Genomic DNA, 21,819 nt, shown 5'->3' on the forward strand with positions numbered 1-21,819 from the left:
TCCATGGAAATTGACAGCAAACAAACACTTGTGCGAAGGTTCCCCCCCGATATATTCCCAGCAATGCATCTCAAAAGAAGATAGAATGAATATGAACAAGCCTCGGTGAATGGATGCATACAGTATTAAAAATATGATTATTTTCTGAACAAAGATGACTAGTCCTGAACAAGTTCCTCTCACCATAAGTGGCGGAGGGGGGTGTTGGAGTGAAGAACGGCCAGCAAAGCACCGCCATTGTCCAGGAACCAAACGCTGTGCTCCTCCTCGAAGATCTGCAAAAAACACACAGCCAAACCTAGTGATAGTTGCTGCTTTGCACTTCTATGAACATCCTAACTGTACCGACAGCGATATAAATGTTTTCACTTTCTTATGACAAATGTGCTTATTGTAAGTGGCTTTGGATAAAAGCGTCTGCAAAATGCCCTAAATGTAAATGTTAATGTCAAAAAGTTCAAATCACAGCAAACACTTGCGATCGGCCATGCAGATCCACCTTCAACATGAATGCACCGTATCTTTGTTTCATAATGGTTCCAAGAAAAGCCCTGCAACCCAAGCTTGTATTTGCTACCAAATCATGTTAACCCTCCACATCACACCACACACTCACTGGGGTAAAAAATAATGACTTCATTAGTGTGTTTATATATACAGGGCCTTTGCGAGACCTTTCAAGCATTGTCAATTATTTTGTAATCAAGCATGCATCATCAAGTATCCATAGCTTATAAATGAGCAATCTCCTACAACCCAGCATGCAGTCAACTCCTGAGTAGGTTAGCAACCCCAAGAAACCACAGCTCTAGATTACTAGCCAGGTATCATACCTGTCTCCAAGTATTGGCTGCGTCAGATGTTATAAACATCCCAAGGTTGGTGGAGGACAGCTCTGTTCCGATATTTCCTGGGTGCAGAAGGATAAGCGGTAAGCAAGTAAAACCATGCACCACATAAATATCGAAGCACCTTTTAATAAAACATTAACATATCTCATACATTGAATCCACTCTTTTAAATGAAAGGAATGTATTTTTCACTGCATTACTTTCATCTGAAGATACAAAATAATTAGATATTCAAAAGTTGAACATTATGTGCCAATATAATGTATAATTCGATGCATCATTGCCCTCCTTTCCACCAGGAGTGGCTCATAACTAACAATTCCTAGCTATAAAAACTATAAAAGCTAGGATCTGGGAGCCTCTTCACCTGTAGCAATCACGATCCCGGGCACCGAGTCTTTGCTGGAGATGCGTCCAGATGTGTAGGGGTTCTCTGACATCTCCAGATGCAGATGCAGTGAACAAAATGGCTGACCATGAGAAAACAACAGATCCTCATCAAGAAGGGGTCTCTAAACAACATGAATATGCCTCGTCGGAACAGATGGAAACTAATAGATTAGATTGGCCTGCTGCTATAGTTTACCTTTACAGTTCAAGCAATTTCAGAGCTTATTTATGAAACAATGGCGCTTTGCTCTACTCATCTCTCTGGCAGTAAAATGCGAGTGAAAGAGAGGAAAGAGAGGACACGACGGAGGGCATCTGGATTTTCTTCCCTCTTTCTCGAGCAGACAAGGCATGTAATTAAAATTCCCCAAGATGCACTGATAAATCTGGCTAAATTGATTCAAATCATCTCGGCTTATCTCTCTGAGTGAAACGTTTTGTGAAAGAAAAAGCAAACGTCAATAGAGATTTTCAAACAACGGGAGTTAGTGTGAGAGGAGCACGAGGAGACTTCGGGTGTAATAGCAAACTTTGTGTACCAAACAACACCCCGGTTCTACAGAGCACCATCCCTATCAACCGTTGGATGAGGTCAAATCAATATCAAACATATATACTGCATGTATAATAAAGGGAGAGGGGAGGCACACGGAGAACTTGCTTGTAATTCGGTATAATCTAACCGTCATTAGTCAGGAACCGACGGTGAGGGAGTAAATTAGATTTACGCAGGTTAATGGAGGTCTCACCCCTGCAACGAAACGTGACAACGCGAGGCCCCGCACACTAAGCCACAAACATTTAAATAAATCTCCTCTAACCAGCCATTTCCTCCTCTGTTTAGGATTCGGAAATATAGCTTTTTCTGTGAAAGAGAAATAAGGATGTGCAAATGGTCTGGAGGAGAGTGTGCAACCACTCAAATGAGATGCAGCCGACCAATCAGAAACATAAGCTTATTTGTATTGATCAATTATAGAGCATTTATATTTGATTTGACCAATCAAATCGATTTGTTTAAGCTTAACAAGTCACAGGCTGCGATTACACAAAAGCCGTAATTCAGCCAGGGTTGAAATTGCTACGATGCAAGACGACGCACAAGTAGGAACAATCAACTGCATGCGCCACTTGAGAAGCAGCATGTGATCTCCAGTGAGCAGCAAAGCGTTACGACGCACAGCGCCCGGCCCTGCTCCGTCGACCACGTCTCTGTGTTCATCAGCGGCACGTAGGGAGCCACAGGAGCTGTCTGTTCACCGCAATGATTATATGTTTTTGCTTTTAATAATGTTATGTGATAAGGCTCATTATCACACCAGTCGATGATTATTTTAACCGTTTTATCAATATTTCTTAACACTTTTTTCAAGAGGGCAGCTGTGCCAAGAATAAAATCAAAGAGACGTTTGAATGCGTATCGTAACCTGCCTGAATGGGAGCCAGTGGAGACGCTGTTGCAGAATCACCTTTTATAATCAAATCAGTGTTTTCCCTTTTAATTTCTGATCTGATTTTAGGGCAAAAAGCAAAAAAACGCAAAAAGCAGCTTTTGGATCCGCTCAGCGGTCCGGTTCCCAGTCGGTTACAACAAGGCTTCAATGTTCCTTGACTCCAGACGTCCATGGTGTGAGGGGAGGCCTACTTCCAATCACTACAACGCAAATAGGTGCTCTGAACATTGCGCAAAGCTTTTGATGCCATTGCACAGCAGGACTATCGCTTTCTCCCAAAGAGAACTCACACAAGCACTATGTGTTAAGCGCACATAGTGTAATTATTAGTAGGTAGGGCTTTTTGGTATCTTTCGTCCTTATTTACACATCAAAATAGCTGCTGAATACATTCACTGTTAAAAGATGTGTTCACCACGCAACACACCACACTGTGTCTAGTCTAGCAAGGGAGGAACTCACCAGTACGCAGTGAAGGTTGTTTCCCAACACATCCGTGGTCGGGGCCGGTAGAAGGGCCCAGGTTTGGCCCTTGTCGTACGTGATGAAGGTCTTCACTCGGTTGTCTATCAGCTTGTTGGTCAGGTACATGCCATGGATGCCTTCCACCTGTAGATGAAGCAAGAACAATAAGGTTTGATGCATAGAACATTTTTTTCATGTACTATGCATCAAACTCCTAAATGTTTTCATCACATTTAGGAGTAGATACAACCACTTTCACATTTTTTAACTCAACTGTAAAGAGGCTCTAGTTTTCAAATCTATCCATTTGTGACATCCCATTTAGGAGCGGACACAACCACTCACATTTTTTAACTCAACTGTAATGCGACTCTGTTTTCAAATCCATCCATTTGCGATATCACATTTTGGAGCGGACACAACCACTCTCATTTTGAAAATAAATTCACTTTTGACATCACACATTGAGTTGACACGCCCACGTGTAATGTCACAGGGGAATAGATTGTTCTAATAGGGTGCATGATGAATAGAGTTTGATGTATCCACCATCATACTTCTGGGTGAACATTCCCACTTGTGATGTCACAACTGGATAGATTTAGAAAAAAGGAGGTCACATCACGCTTCTAGAGTGCTCACTGACAGAGACTGATGAAGATAAATGTACGATAAAAAATCTTCCTGATATTTGAATATGAGGCATTCTTGTATCAGTCATGGCCTGGCATTAAGGGATGGGTTTTTTGTTTGGTTCCATGTCTCATATTTTTTGTTGGGATAGGACACCGGCACATAGGGGTTATTATCAAAACCTCATGGCCACGCCCCCTTATGGGTGACAGAAACACTCGGATCCTTTAGATGTCAATGTAATTTGACGTGTGTTTCGATTCTTTGTTTGCATTAATTTCATGTTAAACAAAACCTCTGCTTTATAAACATGTCCTGTCATTATTGTGCTACCTTACCTGATCTGAGTGTTCATGATAGCTTAATAAATGATGGTTGATCGGTCCGCCGTCATGCCCCTTCACACCCCCTTTCCAGGTGGATCCATGACCCAAACCCATATTTGTATATCCCGACATCTACACATATCAGGACATCTACATATTGGTGTTTTACCCCAAATAAAAAAAGGAGTTTCTCTCCTAATGTGAAGTCATGATTCTTACCCCCAAGAGGGGGCGTGGCCTTGGTGATGACACTCTGGTGTATGGGAAGTAATTCAACGCAGGTGAAGGTAATTGTGTGTTAATTTGGCCAAGCCAACAATTTGGTTTTGTTTGGAGGGCAACCAAGATGGCGGCCCTGTTGAGAGTGAGAAACGGGAGAAGCACTCGAACTAGGCTATATTACTCAGAACTATATTAAAAAGTTAAAGCGCGAGTTTAAATGGGGCAGAGGGGCAAATTTCAAATTGACTTCTTTGAAGATTACTTTTTTTAATCACATTGGACTACATGTTTGGATTTATGTTTGGACCTTTCCTGCAATGGAGTATTTAGAGTTTTCACATGGATGGATGGAACCTTCATCCTGGACGTTTGGTGGGGTAGGTCGATCTATATTAGTTGATATATTTCTTTCTTTACCCCTTGAGTAATGGGACTTTGTTTCAACGTTACAAAGGAACTCAAACAGTTTCTTGCCTGCAACAGAGCTACTATAGTGGATTTATTTAAAGAACTCTTATACGCGTATGGACGTTAACTCCCTACAGTCTGCTGAATCCCTCCTTATCTTCAAAACACGTCTGAAGAGCATCTCATGAACAGACGAGTGTGCAGTTCTTCATCTCTTTAAGTAGAGAAAAAAATATCGACTTGTCTTTTCTGATTCCTATAGCTTCAGTTCTGCACTCTGTCCAGTTGCTCGTCTTGAAACTTGGCTCATGCCTTATTCTTTATTTTGAAGTGAGTCAGTCTCGCTTGTGAGTCACTTTGGAGTAAAGGAAGAGGCAGCACATAGCATAAGACTGCAGGTTGGAAGGCTACCCGGGTCACTACGGGGCTACCTACTGCCTACACTGTTAGCGTGCTAGTTTCCGGAGCAAACAACACATCCTGTAGGTACCTTGTAGAAGTCCACCAGCAGGTTACCCGCGGGGCCCCGGCTGGTCCTCAGGTTCTCCAGGGAGAGGGTGAAGTAGACCCCGGGGGAGTCCGAGATGTACAGGCTGTATGTGTGGTTCTGGTTCCACTCCTGCACCGCAGCAAACACCTGCTTCTCGTCTGTACTGATGATGTGCATGTCCTGGAGAGAGAGAGAGGGAGAGAATTCTATATTCCATACAGATCCATCTGCAGATAATATACAGCCTATTGTAGGTTTGTTTTCTAGCAATCCACATATTTTGTGTGTTGAATTAAAAATAAAACAATTTGCTATCCAATTATTTTCCACGTTTAAGTTAACTAGTTAATGTCCGACGTGTAAAATGCACAATAGGGCACACAAGGAACAACCTGACCAAATCTAAAATTTGTCGTAAACATCGCTGATTAATTAGTTTGACATCAGCAGGAACAACATGTGTTTAGAGGTAAACAGTTGTGCTTTCAATCATCCAGTCAAAAAGCAAAAACAACATTATCAAGGCTTTTCATGCATATATTCTAAATGATAATGGAATGGAAGATGAAGAAGTAAGATGCACACACACACACACACACACACACACACACACACACACACAGCGCAAACAAAAATAAATCAAAGACAGATAATAAAGAGAGCTCATGCATTCTGCTGTGCGATTGCAACGGGTTGCAATTTTGTTCTCAAAATAACGCAATGCACTATTATGATCATCAGTGACAAACAGCATAATGCATGACCCTCATGATGAGATGAAACGCATAAGTGTTTGTGTTGTTTTCTGGCTGCTTACCTTGGGAAGACAGTATTTAGGCAGCTGCATCTGCTTAAATGGCTCCCTCATGTAGGACACGTAATAGCTGGCCCTCCCCGACTTTGTCACCTTGGAAACACAAATACAAAGATGCTGTAAAAAAGGCATCCAAAAATAATGCCACGGCAATCATGAGAATTATAGAATTACATTCCCATGGTGTTGGTTCTGAGTGAAACCTTGGAAGACTTGGATTATTTCTGTCAACGACCATTAAATCTTTCTCCCAGCTTGAGGACTGTAGCACCAGTAGGGTTAGGAGAAGTGTTACTCTAATATAGGAACACGGTGAACTGAATGTATATCTAAGGGTGTTGTGCTCCAGAGATAACTAGATGAAACACTCCCATAAGGACACTTTTCTCACACCACTTGACTCTCCAATACAAACGATCCGGCGCAGAGGAAGGCAGAGAATAATAACACCGGCCGAGGAAAAAGCACATCATTATCCCCATTAGCATAAAGCTAAGAGGCTTACAAAACAAGGCGGCCAAAAGTACCGCCATAGCCAGTCTCAGTAAAAAAAGAGTCCTTATGCATTTCCCACTTTTCGTCTCCACTTACGGCCCACAGTGACACTATGTGATTGCTTATTTTCTAATCAACTAGAGAGATGGTGTTTGTCCCTGACCACACTGCATTAGGGCCTCTAATAGAATAATCTATCGAAAATCAATGGACTGGCTATTCCCAAGCCGCGTTCCTCCAGGATGTTGCACTTGGCCGTTCCCCTCGGTCCCCGGGAGAGTGCGGAGGTGTTGAAGACTGCTTATTTCGTTGTAGCCCCAATCGATAACCTCATTACTCTTTGTCAAGTTAAATCTAACTGCCCCCGAGCAATGAAAGTCAGGAGAAAGTCACCAGTGAGCCACCATGGCCAAGTGCGGGGACGCCACACCACCGACCAACATGTCCAGTTTGGTCTTCTCCCTTTTCTTTTTTCCCTTCATGTCATTCGCTGTCATGATCGCATTTCACAGAAACTCAGTTCCCAAATTGTATTGAAGGCAATTTTTTTCTATCGCACATCGTCGTGTATATATATATATATGTTTTTTTTTCCCATCAGATTGAAGCCATTCCAATCAAGTTTGGAAAGTTAATAAAGTACGCAGAGAGGGGTAGAAATTGGGTCAGCGATGAGATATTGCTGCTGTGACATCTTATCATATCTGCAAAGTCAATTTATGGATAAAGAAATGTAGGGGGGGGGGGGGGGAAGAAAATGCAGACACATGCAAATGTTTATTCTTATTGCAACGAATGCAGAGTGACTCATTCCAAAGTTAGGGAAACATTGCTGTTATATTCTGTGTGTGTTTGAGTGTAAGTGTGTGCGTGTGTGTGTGTGTGTGTGTGCGTGTGCGCAAGTGATTTGTTTGGGGTTTTTAGTCAACGTTATTTAGTCAAAGTGCATCACAACGGCCCGCAGAGACACAATCTCCCTCGGCTGGGGAGGGAAATCAATGACGGCAGAGGACACTGGAAGTTTGCCTCATAACGACATGGCCGGCCTTGGCTAATGAGACCAAGGTTAATGTGAACAGTAATAAGGCGGACGACGGAGCGTCTCGCAGCCGCTCTGCCATTTACAGTCTACTGCCTGGCACACTATACAGAGAACAGGGTCCCGGCTTCAGCTCGGCGCCCCGGGTAACAGGTGAGAGGAGGGGTTGGTCACACGGGGAAATACGGAGCGGATTCAAAGGACGATGGAACAGGGAAGTTCTGAGGGTGCAGCAGCTGTTGTCGGATGGTTTTGTCGCATTGTGTAGTGTAGCATAGCACCATATGATATAGTATAATATAGTAAGCTTAGCATAGCGTAGTATAGCAGAGTGAAATAAGGGACCACATAAAATAGTATGTTATTTATCTGTTCAGGTGTAATCTCCCATCTGGGATTAATCAAATACTATAGAGAAGGTTTGATTTAATATCATAATATAATAAAGTACAGTATAGCATAGCATAGTGCAGTAATGTGTTAATGGTGCAATTCAGTATTGTTCAATATAGGAAAGCATAGTATAGTATAAGATAGCAGGCTACTACTATATAGTATAGATTCTCTATGGTACAGCATATAATAGTACAATATGTTAGTACTGTATCGTACAGCTTAGATGAGATAAGCCAAGTCTTCAATAGTACTGTACAGCTTATAGTATAGTAGCATTTCTCCACAGACCTGAGTGAAGACGTACTCGTCCTGCACCACCAGGGAGTTGGTGTCCACGTACCCAGGGAACAGGTACTGCCGGTTGGCCTCTGTACAGCGCTGGGCCCGGCACCGCACGTACTGGGCTCCTGACAGGGAGAACACATTATCATCCATTTAGATATCATTTGGTACAACATCTACCGCCTGAGAGAACATGCATTAGGTACGAGGCGTGCGTCGGAAGGACGCAGTATGAGCAGCAGGAGAGGGGCCATTTAAATAGCGATTGGAAAGTGGCTGAGGTCGACCGGCCTGTCTAATAATGAGAGCATTTGATCCCGTCCCCCACGGAGCCGTTGAGTGCTGCGTCCCAGGGTGAGGGCTCCCCGTCTCCCGGGCCCAGGCTCCGGGCTTCCCCCCTCCGTGCTGTCGAACTGCCATCGCAATTTATGTCAGACGGAACGCAGGGTGCGGTTTTAGCCAGAGTTTCGGCTTCTCCCGCCGGCCCGCCGGGGAATAATTAATTAAGGAGGGGGGAAGCATCGATCAAAGCTCTGTGTGACTTTACCCTTTTTCTCCCGGAGATTTCTAGTCTACTTTATAAGTCATGGGGGACTCCCGTTCTCGTCTTCCCGCTGACCACGTGGTAACCACGGGGGCGGGGCGGGGGTCCATGGGGTCTTGCTCCACAGACAGACTGACTAACGGACTGACTAACAGACGGACTAACGGACTGACTAAATTACTGACTAACGGACTGACTAAAGGACTGACTAACAGACGGACTAACAGACGGACTAACGGACGGACTAACGGACTGACTAACGGACTGACTAACGGATGGACTGACCAACGTTGGTCAGTCCGTCCGTTAGTCACGGACTTGTGTGCAGTCTAACGGACGGACTAACACGACTCACGGCTTTTAGCAATGCGAGTCTCGATGTGGACCACGTCCTGGTCCTTGTCCAAGCCCACCGCTGCCCTACAGGAAGGGAGGAGAGGGTGGATGAGGAGGAGGAGGAGGAGAGGATGAGAGGAAGAAGAGAAAGGGAGGAGTGGGAGGAGAATGCGGAATGAGGACCAGGGGGAGAGGAGGAGTGGAGTAGAGGTGGTGGTGGAGGAGGAGGAAGAGGATGGTGGGAAGAAGGGGGAGGAGAAGGAGGAGGAGATGGGGGTGGGGGGGGTGGTAAGGGTGGAGGAAGGGCGGAGGAGGGGTAAGAGGAAGAGGAGAATCAGAGTTGTGTGTGTGTGTGTGTGTGTGTGTGTGTGCGTGTGTGTGTGTGTGTGTGTGTGTGTGTGTGTGTGTGTGTGTTGCATGTGAGAATGCAAGGAGACAAGGAGTTATCCCGTAGCTCTCTTTAAATTAATCTTGATATCCTGAATTAATTACACTGGACCCTTAGAAAATCGACAAATTCAATGAAATGAGGACTATTTTGTAACTAATAAACGTGTATTTTATTTATGTATTTTATTTTTTATTTTTTTCATTGTTCATTCTATTTCATGCAAAGCAATACTCTGATATAATATATTATCCTATACCATGCTAGTCTTCAGGGGGTAATGGGGTGCCACTGCACCTGTTCTTGTTCCTATTTCAGCTTTTATTCATCACATTACTTTCGGTTCGAGGGGACTCTCGAAAATCATGCCATTCCTTCTGCTCAGCTCAAAAGGCACTTTGGCCCTGACGCGCACAGTGACAAGAAGGGATGAATAGCTCTGCATTAATATTCACTAGCTCACACTCGTCCAGACCAGATAACCAAATGACAGTGACAACAAAAACAGCATGTCATATCTTTTGGTTTTTAAAAAAGGGGAAAAAAAAGAAAAGGAGCACATTATTATTTTGCCCGTGGTTGACATGAGAAAAATATCCTATTTTTTTGTTGACATGCTGTCAGTGGATCACCCTTTGCTACCGTAATGCAATAAACATAGTGATTATAGGAAATTACAAGCAGTCAGATACACACAAGGAGGAATAACATCCAGCTTGTGTTAAGAACGTACCAGTAGAATCGGCCCGGCATTACGTTGTCGTGCACGAGAAGCCATTTTCTTCCAAAGTCCATTGAACTGTACAACTGCAAAAACAGAAATAAATATATCGATAAACATATATCACTGTCACAGTCTCACAATACAGTGTATGGGTTAAAATGATATCACTGCACACCAAAAACTTCCTGTTATGAAGCGAAGAGTTGAACCGGAACACAATCAGCATGCAAACAAGAAGTTTTATGGTGACTATTTTACATATCATTTTAAGAGCTCAGAGTCTCTCTCGGTGGCAGAGAGGGGGAGAGAGAGGGTGAGAGTCGTTGAGAAAGCTTTCTGCCCGGGCTACCTTGCTGTCGTGACTGAATGCCAGTATCCAGTTCTCCTGAGCCGGGTGGAAGAGGAGGCTCTGTATATAAAAGTTAATGGGGTGCTTCTCAAAGCTCGCCCCTTCATCAGAGCTGATGAGCACTGCGCTCTCCATCTCAGGGTCACTCAGCAGCATAATCTGGCAGGGAGGCAGGGAGGGGGAGAGGGGGAGGGAGAGAGAGAGAGAGAGGGAGATGGAGAGAGAGAGAGAGAGAGAAAGAGGGAGCGAGGGAAAGATGGAGAGAGAGGGAGGGAGAGGGAGAGAGAGGGGGGGGGAGATAGTGAGGGGGGAAATCTTTATGTTTTTATAGTTGGATATAGGATGTGAATTAAAGATCTGGGCCTATTGTACAGAGAAATAAAAAGAATATCAAGGAGACTTTAATATTTACCTTCCTCTTGTTGGTCGGACATACATAAAGATAACTCAAAACCGTTCTCGAGCGGATTTTGTCGTTCATTTTTGTGTAAGTGCTTCCATAGTTCACGGATCTGAAACGAGAAAAATATGGATAAACAAATCAACTAATGAAATGGATATTCATAAATTGCAATAATAAATGGACTTGCTAAGGATGAATAATTATTGATTAACCCTAGGGTTTCCCAAGGTCATCTTGGCTTGTTCAGTAAGAATAACTGTAGGCTCGCAAATGGTATACTATACTAGGTTTGAGTCAAAGGCTAGACTTTGTATGCAGATCAGATAGAATCAATTGTCAAATGTATTGCCCTTTAAACCTGTGTGTATTCCCCCGTTATCCTTTCATTCCAACATTTCGACACTCCTGTAACCTCAGACCTTTAGAATCTATCAAATAATAGCATTTGCAAGATGAGTACATTCCGTACGTTTCGCAATTACATGAATTAAACACACTATCAGAATGGCATTTGATTGTGCTCTGGAATCTTTATAATAGTGTAGGCTATGTTGTGCACAATCTCAGTAACTCTTCTTGCGAACAAGCAAACAAACAACATAGAAGGCAGTCAAACAAACAGGAAGAAAAAAAAGGGCTTTTTACTTAACTTTACTTTATCATAAATGGACTCCTTTTTAGAGCACACAATTCATACACGCATACATACACCCATTCATACACCAGTTCACACGTTCATTCATTCATCCATCCATTCATACACACACATTCCTTCACCCACACCCATGTGAACCATGCAAGGCGACAGCCAGCTCAGGGGGAGACTAGAGCTAGGTCTGGCTCGGGGACACCTCAACACTTGGCTAGGAGGAGCCCACGATCGAACCAGCAACCTTGCCAGACGCCCTGTTGAGCTACTTCATGACACAAAGGAGACACTAATTGCTCCCCTGTTGCTGGGACCTTGTTCGTTCGCTGTACCCTTCCTTATTACAGCATACGGGAGTATTCATGTCCTTAGCAGAGCACAGAGTTAGCCAGCAGCTACAAACAAATGGGCTACATTCACATTAAAATGCACCTGCTCCTCTCAGTGAAGTGTGTGTGTGTGTGTGTGTGTGTGTGTGTGTGTGCATGTGTGTGCGTGTGTGTGTGTGTGTGTGTGTGTGTGTGTGTGTGTGTGTGTGTGTGTGTGTGTGTGTGTGTGTGTGTGTGCGTGTGTGTGCATGCACATGTGTGTGCGCATTCTTCCATGCATGTGTGTTCGTCTCTGCAGTCTCCACAGTCCTTATGCTTGAATTTGTCTTTGCCATAAACAGCCAATCCACTCTCAAGTTCTACCTGACTGGCTCCAAATGTAATTTCAATGCGTAATTGGATAGATACCCCTGCTGTCTCCAGCGGCTACCTGTGCATTAAGCCGAATCATTCCATTTGCTGTTTGACATTGTTTCAGAAGTCTTTACACCTGAATGTTGTGCTTTAAGAATTTCTCTCCGTTGACACAACGTTGTGTTTGGGCTTTTTGAACCAAGGGAGTCTATTGGTTGCCTAAATACATTACAATACTTTATTGCTGTTTCATGTAACTCTGTTTCTTTATACTAAAAGGAAACTCAAGGATTGTTGGAACGCTTCCGGTAGTCGTTCGTTGATCATCACATCACATTTACCACACTTTTCCCGCTCGAGGGCTGCCGGCATCAATAATTTATGTTGTTTTCACACACAAAAGGAAAGGTTTGCCTTTCCACTTCCTTTTTTTTTTCTTTTCATTATTACCTCAAAACTGTTTTATATTGAAATCCTCTTCACTGCGTTTCTTAATATCCACGCGGCGACAAGACTGGGCCGCACACCTCGTCTCAGCTCTGACTCACCAAAGGAACTGTCGCTAAGCGGACATCTGGCTGAGGGAAAACCTCCGCGTGCACAACGTGGGCTGTCAGATGGTTTACAAATCCTGACCGCGGCTCCACTGAAGCTGATATCCACCCCGTGCTCTGTGTGTATTTCCTAATGACCTCACTGTTTGGGTCATTACAATATAGTCTCTTGTAAAAGCTTTGGGTTTTTGGGAATCTCAGCAAAACGTAACTAAAATAGCAAAACTTATCCATAGGAGCTGAAGTTAAAAACGGGTACGATATCAGAGGTCGGGGAGAGGTGACTATAGAACACAACGCAAATCTAATGTATCTTAATTAGTTCCCATTTTTAATCATGCCTTTGCCTCGGTGAGTCAGACAAGCTCACCAAGCTCACAAAAGCATGGATATAAAATAAATGTAAACTGAGGGCTCATCCCTAAATATTAGAAATGCATTGCCTTTGGAAAAAAACTCAACCCTGGAAATGGTTCATCATTTCTGAAGGCAATGGCACTTTTCCATTGGCACTTGCACCAAGTCAAACTGTGCCGTGCCGATTTGTGTTTCCATTGCCTATTTGAACGTGCTGAGTTGTGTAGAGCTGGGCCCGAGATGGAACATCTCTGAGGTAGGGAGAAAGCGCGACTGACCTGCCTCCGAGCGGGCTGCTGTGATGTCAGCCCTGCTCGATGTCAGGACTAACAGGTTGTCTCTCAAAGTGTCGGAATAAGACCCCTGACACTTGTTACGATAATTGTGCATTCCTGTGTCTGAGATGCATCGCCATGCATGCAGAGTATGGCTATAGTTCAACAGCTGGATTGGTTATGATTCATTCTTCCTATAACTATGTAATTTATAAAAGGTTAATGAAAGTTTAGAGAGAAGTGCACTGCAGTGATTTTAGCATGATGCTTGCAAACCAAATAGCTAGTTGAAAAATTACAGATTTCTTTCAGATTACTCTTGTTCTAAAGACTAAACATTGGACAATATTTCACATTATTAGATCGCTGATTAAGATATTCAACATGTTTTTTTCCTAATATCAAGGACATCGTGTGGAACTCTTGGAACTATGTGTTAAACATTGGCAAATGTGTAAACAAGTCTAATCTCAAATAAATTGTCTCTCAATGAGCTATTGAGATTAGATAGCAGAAGAGGGGAGGCCTATTGAACATCAAACTAAATTCATCACCGCGGATATCATTTTGTGTGATCCGTCAATTTGAAACAAACCAAATATATTAAATGGACCTTCAACGAACCAATCCAATTGACGATAGGCCACAATATAAAACTAAACAGGCTACAATAAGTCTATGTTGTTGTGTCGTTTGACTCAAGACAAGCGCTTGATCAGTTAATTACACACCTTTAAACGGGCAGGCCTTTTGTGAAGGACACCAACCCGGCAATAGATGCACCAAACCGAGTCAAACCAAATCAAGCCCGGCCAGTATAGCATAATAGAAAAAGAGGTTGAAGAGGAGAAGGACATGGTCCTCATCCGAAGCCCCCCCTCTCATTCCCGTGTATCCGAGCGGAGAGGCCCCTGGTGCAGGGTGGGGTTCCTACACAGCTTTATTAAAACATATTTCATATTGGTTCTCCCCATAACTCTGTTGTTGCACAGTGGGGAGAGTGAAATAAATCATACTTACCATATACTACTTTCCCCATGAATACATTATCTCACAATTGCATCTCTGCTTCTTACTTTGCATTTTTACACAATCCCTACCCTTCGCCGGTGGTGTAGGGGAAACTTGGTTTAATATTTAGATGGAGAAGGCAAAAGTCAAATAATATATAGCAACAACATAAACATTGAACACAAACCCCCCCCTCCTTACCTCCATAATGAGCTTTCGGTTACAGCGCCGAGATTGAAGTCGTACAGCTTGGTCAATATCAGGATCACCTGCAGCATAGCAACAAGACCCATGATTAAGTAAACATCAATTAAAGGCCCCTTTTTACATCCCTTCATGCATCCATTTATTAACCATGTTTTACTTGAATTTTGCTAATGACATGGAATGAGAATGAGGGGTGTCTGGGGAGAAGGGGGGGCAGGAGCATTATCATATCGCAATAAACATTATCTACGTGTGACATCACAAATGACAAGTGATCTTGGTGTGTGTGTGTGTGTGTGTGGTTGTCAGGAGATGGGTGTCGGTAGCTCAGGTGGAATGATACACCTGCATGACAGAGACACCTGCACATCGCTCACTGAACTAAGAAATGAAATACAGACAATGCAAACTGCCGGCACTCATGCCGTCTGCCTGCGTGTGCTTCCTCTGACAATTTCACCTTCTCTTCCACCTCCTTCTGCGTCTCACACAGAGAATAGAAATATCCTGTCCTCGTTTCGTCTTTCTTGAGGACAGTGGCAGTTCGGTTTTATCGAAAAAAAACCTGAGACGCCTTATAAAAGCCTCTGGCAGCCACAATTAAATGATGTGCGATGTGCATTATTGTTCGTCTGATGGCCTTATAAACGTCTTCCAGCGGGGATCACTATAAAGCGTGGCTTTAATAAGAGACGGTTAACCAGGGGCCACCTGCATTAGGGCTGTAAAGGCAGGCGACGGCCACGCCAGCACAGACAACCGTCCAATGCGGAGATGGGAGCACATGGGATATTAATGAGGGCTGAAAGAATGGAGAGCGATGGCTGAAAGATAGGTCGAAAGCTCAATTACAGTGAGTTTAAACACATTAACCTAGCAGGACCCAGCGAGCAAGTCATTAAGCAGGGAGAAAAAAAGGAGTTGTGCGAACAACGACGTGCCTTCGAGCCTGTGCGGAAAATGTTAAGAACCCAATTGACCCCAGAGATTTAGCCTTCAAACGACCACTGTTCGCCGCCCGGACTATCTGCGTTACGGGTTAATTAACCAATCACGCCGGGAGATAACCGTTTGCATAACTAAACTCACCGTGTCTGCTCAGAGCACCGGTACAGTCTGAATCAATTTGGAGGCAAGACGCCGTTAAATGGCTCTGATGTTTCCCACTAATCGCTTTTTACAATAACTCAAATGAAAAAAGACAGAATGATGAGGGAAAACTGCCACAGTGTTGATCATTAGTGGCTTCATCTTCTGTGGCCCTTGATATCGACCCCTTGGTACTGGCTGCTGGAGGATGCAGGAAACACTCTTTGGATGAGAGTTGCTCGTGTTCGTCATGCTCAGAAATGCCAGACATCCAGCCTCCTCCCCAATTACGGCAATCAAAGTCAAGTAGTGAATGTTTTTATAAATGCCTAAGACTTATAATTCTGCCCCGTTCTTCCAACTTCATGGTCTAATTTTCAACTAAGGTTACTGTAGACTATCAAGTGATTAAGCAAACTTCCATCCAAAGCGACTGATAATTAATGGAGACACACTACATGTCATTGATGCTGGTAGGGGTTATAGGTGCATCTTAAGCACGGTCGTCTACAGGTTTGGCTGCAGACACTGGGGAGTGAACCAGGGCCCATCCTTTCAGCTGACCTGGCCACAGAGCCCAAGTAGGAGGCTGAGAAACACTTTTCCAGTCTCCGCCTTTTTAAAGCAAAACATAGTGTCGCTAAATCACCTCCCCGGGGAGCCCAGCTGTCAATGTGAGCTTTGTCAAACGCAAGGCCGTTTCTGCACAAATGGCTCATTAAAGACACTGACGTCCGTCTGTCCCGTCCCCTCAGTCATGCACGGGGTCACAGAGGGTCCACTTCAGGGACTGGCGGGCTGGTGAGGTGGACAACTGTTTAGATGAATCCTCCCCCGGTGGAAACATGAAAAGCACATCACCGCATACATCTCAGAAATTATTGATAGGCAAAGCCAATCTGCGTCCAGTCATTGCACCGCAGGGTTGCGATTACACGCACATCACAAGCGGGGAAATGTTGTGGAAAAGTAGCGTTGGTTGATGTTTGAATGCGCAGGATGATTCACAGCTCGCTTATTGAGGAGGAATGAAATGTGGTGTCAACTCGAAGGACTTCCTGCCACTGTATTGTATATTTCCGTAAATGCTAAACAAAAAAAAGGACAGACCGACAAACAAGAATGGCAGCGGCAACTCTATTCAGCCCAGAGGCAAATACAATTAGCCGTGCATATCATCACTCACTTGCATACATGAAATGGAGTAAGGACCCTGGAAGGCCAAAAGCTGTGCATTTATTCATGTTTATGTTTTATTGATGTGAGGGAAAAGGGAGCTTTGCCCCGGGAAAGTCAACCAATCATTTTTGAGATTGGCTCTCAGCCTCTGAGGAGTTAAGTGTTCCCCTTATCTTGTCGTTCGCTCCTCGTTTTTCGTCTCTGTTACTTTTAATTTACTCTCCCTGTTCAAGTTGTTGGTGGCTTTTTCTGGGGGCTGGCTTTTTCACTTTCTATCGTCCGTGGACTAGGCGGGACAAAATAATTGCATATTAAAATAAAATTGGAAAGTATATTATGGAGAGATGCTCTCTGGAAACTCAAAGATCAGATTTTGTTGAAGTGGTTCAATAGATAGGTGCCATCCCAACCACAATTTATATTTCCCAACTCTATCTCTATGTCTGTGTATCTGTCTATCAACAGTATCTATCTATTAACTGTATATACTGTTTCTATCTATTTACTGTGTCAACCTCTCTACTTTATCTGTCCATCCATCTACTGTATCCATCTATATACTTCAGCGATCTATCTATCTATGGTATCTCACTATCTCTCTATCAAGCTATATCTATCTACTGTACCTATCTCATCTATCTATCTTCATTGCACCTATTCATCTCATAGCTCCATCTATTTCTCTCACACACACTCACACAAGGACACACCAAAAGAGATGTGTCTCAACCAAACCTGTCCACAGGATTTGTTCTTCCATGGTCTAACCAGATCTCCAGCGAGTCTCTCCAGCCCAGCTCTCATTACAGTGCAGCGGCTCTGCGATGTGCCTGCAACACCTTGCTTCACACAGTCCCCAGCGAAGCGTCATCACGACAGGCTACCTCGAATATTATTTTCCTCTAATTGGGCGGGCAGGCGAGAAACAGACCTATTACTGCTAAGAGATTACCCAGCGCTACGCAAGGTTGCTCTTTTCCTGCTTTTCTGTCTTATTTCCATATCAAGCCTTTCTAAAGGATAATTTTTCCCCCTGTCTTTCTTTCTTTCTCTCTTTTTTTCTTTCTTTCTGCTTTACCTTCCTTCGTTTCATTTTCCTTAAAAAAAAAAAAGGTGCTTCATTCTTGCCCATTTCTTTCTCCCCCTCCTTTTTGCCATCATTCTTTATTCCTTTGTCCCTTTCTTTGTCTGTCTTTCTGCAGTCCGTCCCGTTTCTCCTTGTTCTGGGGGCCGACAGGGGACCGCTGTTCAGGATCCAAATTAATTTCCAGGGGACCCGCAGGTTCAATTCCAACGGCTGATCAAAGACACCTTTCATTATCATGGATGACGGCTCCTGTAACATTTACACTTTGACTCGTCCCTATAGGAGTACTTTGCATCCTAGCCGCATGCGCTCGACTCAGAAATATACACATTAGCATGAATACTCTGACCACATGCCGAGGAAAATACAAGCTTAAGCGAAGAAATAAGCAGTTTCCCGGGACCCTGTGTGTAAGACCTTCTGTATATTCTGCCTACTTATTTCCAAATTAGGAGCAAGAATGATCAAAAGAAGTTGTATATTTATAACTTTTCATGAATTGAATGTACTATACACTATAAATAAATAAATCCACACCTTTGTATCTTTCTGCACCCATGATAGCTATAAGGAGCTAGTTAGTGGGTTTGCTTTGATGTGATTGGTTAACCTCCCTCACCGCATTAGGTACCATTGAGAGGATGACTTTTTTATCATTCCTATTTTATTTAGCAGACCATTTTATCCAAAGCGACTTACCATGAATTTAAGTCATTACTGAGCAGGTAGATGCTAGGCCCTAGGGCATCTGTCTCAAAGATGCCTACTGGAGGGAATTTGGAATCCCAGTACCTTTCTTTTGTTTGGGCTGGCAGTAAATCCCCTGAACCACGATCCTATCCTGCCCCAATGGACACGGCTGTGGCCTGTTAAAAATCTGTGTGTGTATGAAGTGCCACGACGGGGGACAACCTCTCAACACAGGGCCCGAGAGGCCACTAATGTCCCGACAACAGACAAACAACAACCCAACACCACGTGTTTGTCACTGTTCAACATGGAGACGGCTGACACCGAAACCAGCAGACCGGACTGGAGGCACCAATCCGTTGTCAAATACCGACGTTAGATTAGATGTTAAACTTTATATACCGCCCTCCTGTCCCCTGCTCCTTGGACAGACGGATGCCAGGAGCAATAAAGAAACGGCAATTAGGAAAACGATAAAAATAATAAATGATTCGCTTGATCAATTAATCTCTTTAATTGTAGCTCGAGCTTGCTGCTAAAATGGCTATGCTATCTCTATCCATCATCCCCCTCCCTGGGTTATGGGGGAAATATGTCACCGGTGAGCCGTGGGACAGGCGGCGCGGCGGCTAATAGGGTTAGTGTGACTCAGCACCGAGGAGGGGAGACCGAGGAAACACTTGGGAGGAAGGTTCCGGTTAAGGACGGGATCTGGTGGAGAACCTAGGGTTTTTTGAGGGGCGGATTATGAGATAGGCAGGGTGAGGTTTGACGCACGAGTCGAGGTTCTAGGCTCTGCCATCGATGTCCGCTGTTGTACACATTGTTAATGCGTACTGACTGCATGCCGTATCGGTTGCTTCCACTGAGATTACATTTACGTTTCTGCTTTGATTTAATTGGGTTGAATTGATTATGTAGCATAGTAATAGTGTTGCGGAAGCAAAGAGTTGCAACACTCACAGGTATCCTTTATTTTTCCTGATCCCATAGTCCTGATATAAAACGGGCAATTCTAAAACAAACAAAGACCTGTGTATCAACCCCCCCTGAACCGTGAATCAACTAAACTAAAGACATAATGGGTTACACTTTTTGTTTGTGCTCACATGATTAACAATTAATGTTATTCATGCATCTATTAGGCGTGATGATTTTTCCCGGCAAACACCTGTGGAGAGAGAGAGGAATATCAGCGGGTTAATTTGCATTCATTTTCCTTAAAGGCTCTGTCGTTGTTGTTGTCGTCGAATGAGGGGACAAAATGAAATGAAAATGCATCTCAAGGAGACGGCACCTCATGAAAGGCAACATCTTAATTTGTGCCTTCAAAAGACTCCACTTAGCAGCAGAACTCAACCATTGCGGTGTGCGCCACCGAGTCCATCTCGGTGATGGATTGAACTTTTACAAGGGAGAGAAAGCATTCTCTGGGGGACGGACGGTGTTTTCATTGTGTAAATCCCCTGGTGGAGGGAGTATGGTGCTGTGTTAGCCCGTCCCTGTATAGGTGGTGCTTGTATACATCCTTCCGGCTGCTGATTTCCGGGTCCCGCAGCCTCCGTGCGTCAAGCCTCAGAGATTTTCCCACAAATCAATTCAGTCCATCTCGGGGGACAGAATTAAGGAAATTGGCTTAATTTTGAAAGGGTTCAAAAAACGCAGCGCTGTTTACTGACAAAGGAATGTCCTGATTGGTCAATATGGAAACGCTCCATCGGTTCAATATAACAGGGTTGTTTTTCCCTTTATTGTTGGTGGCAAACCAGTAGGCTACACTGCTATGGGAACTGCCACACGGGATGGACATTAAAGTTGTTGTCGTCTTGTGTTAATTTCAGTGGCAGTACGTTTTGGACGTTATGTCCTTGTTCTTGTTGTTTTGTCGCAGTTGTTTATTTCCGTCATGCCTCTGGGACCGGCATGTAATTTGATTTCCAGAAGGGAATCTAATCACAGGTTTGTCTTCAGCTTTCAAAAATCACTTATACACTTATTCTGCATAATGGCTGAGTTGTGGATACTAATACTGTCTTAAGAAAATATTTTCATTTGTTATAAATATTTATGCACTCTGTTCTCCATTATTTACATTTATTATTCTGTTTTTTATAATGTATAATTACTGCAGTATCTATATATTACGAAGGCGTGGTCCCGGTCAAAACACAGTGAATATTTCCCAAACAAATAAATAGATGTCAAGCAAAGCTCTTAGTTAGGTGAGAGGCTGAAAAGTACATGACATTGATATTAGACATGATATTATACTATCGTATATGCCAATGACATCACTATTTCAACTTAACTTTTAAACAGGACGAGTAATCAGGTTGTTAGGGTGTATACCCACAGTCAAGTTATTGGGTCAAACCCCATGTCCTCAGTCTGACCTGTAGAAATCCTTCAGCAACACCTACCTTCTAATAACATGTAAGAGCAAAGTAATTGTTGTACTAAATGCTAAATGACCACATGGTAATCTATAGTTAGAAACCATTTTTTCCAGTTTTCCAAATACTTATTTTCTATATCATCCACAATGTTTTTCTCCTCCCGCCCCACCACATGATGTCTCTTTGTGTGACATTTAACACATTGAAGCACTGGTCGGAAACACAAGTTCGACAAAGTAGTCACCACAAGGTTTGGTCTGGGGCCACCTCTGTCATAACATGCCCAGGGTGACCCATCATCATTTGATTCTCGATCTCGGTGCGGTGAACACCATGACTGTTCTTCTCGAGCTGTCATATCAACGAGGCGTTTCCACCCTCATTTAACAGGGCTGGCCTAGGAGTGGCCCAGAATGACAAGGGGACCACAACACTGCAGAGATGGCAGAGTGGTTCAGAGTGCTTTCTTAATACGTCAAATTCTGAATGGGTAGGCCTTTAAAAATAAATAAAATGGATAAAAATAAACAAACCTTCTGTGGACAAACCTCTAATAAACAGTATGAGTAACAGATTAGGCTCTATGCTGCATGCTGTCTGCGTTAATCTTTTGTGTATGCACTTCAACCATTT

At 43.5% G+C, this 21,819-nt stretch overlaps 1 protein-coding gene across 1 annotated transcript in view; it reads right to left on the reverse strand.

Moving 5' to 3' along the window:
- The window catches only part of sorcs3b (sortilin related VPS10 domain containing receptor 3b), a gene marked incomplete at both ends in the record, with an annotated part of 47,585 nt that overhangs the window by 18,072 nt on the left and 7,694 nt on the right, over positions 1-21,819 (reverse strand). Inside the window, 12 exons of the mRNA XM_079730781.1 lie at positions 184-275; positions 834-910; positions 1,219-1,321; positions 3,158-3,304; positions 5,240-5,419; positions 6,057-6,146; positions 8,272-8,390; positions 9,165-9,229; positions 10,267-10,340; positions 10,607-10,765; positions 11,019-11,118; positions 14,740-14,807. Of these exons, the coding sequence (XP_079586907.1) occupies positions 184-275; positions 834-910; positions 1,219-1,321; positions 3,158-3,304; positions 5,240-5,419; positions 6,057-6,146; positions 8,272-8,390; positions 9,165-9,229; positions 10,267-10,340; positions 10,607-10,765; positions 11,019-11,118; positions 14,740-14,807 (1,274 nt within the window). The remainder of the gene's footprint in view (positions 1-183; positions 276-833; positions 911-1,218; positions 1,322-3,157; positions 3,305-5,239; positions 5,420-6,056; positions 6,147-8,271; positions 8,391-9,164; positions 9,230-10,266; positions 10,341-10,606; positions 10,766-11,018; positions 11,119-14,739; positions 14,808-21,819) is intronic.

The sequence above is a fragment of the Pollachius pollachius genome (genome assembly GCF_949987615.1).
Source record: "Pollachius pollachius genome assembly, chromosome: 2".
NCBI lineage: Eukaryota > Metazoa > Chordata > Actinopteri > Gadiformes > Gadidae > Pollachius > Pollachius pollachius.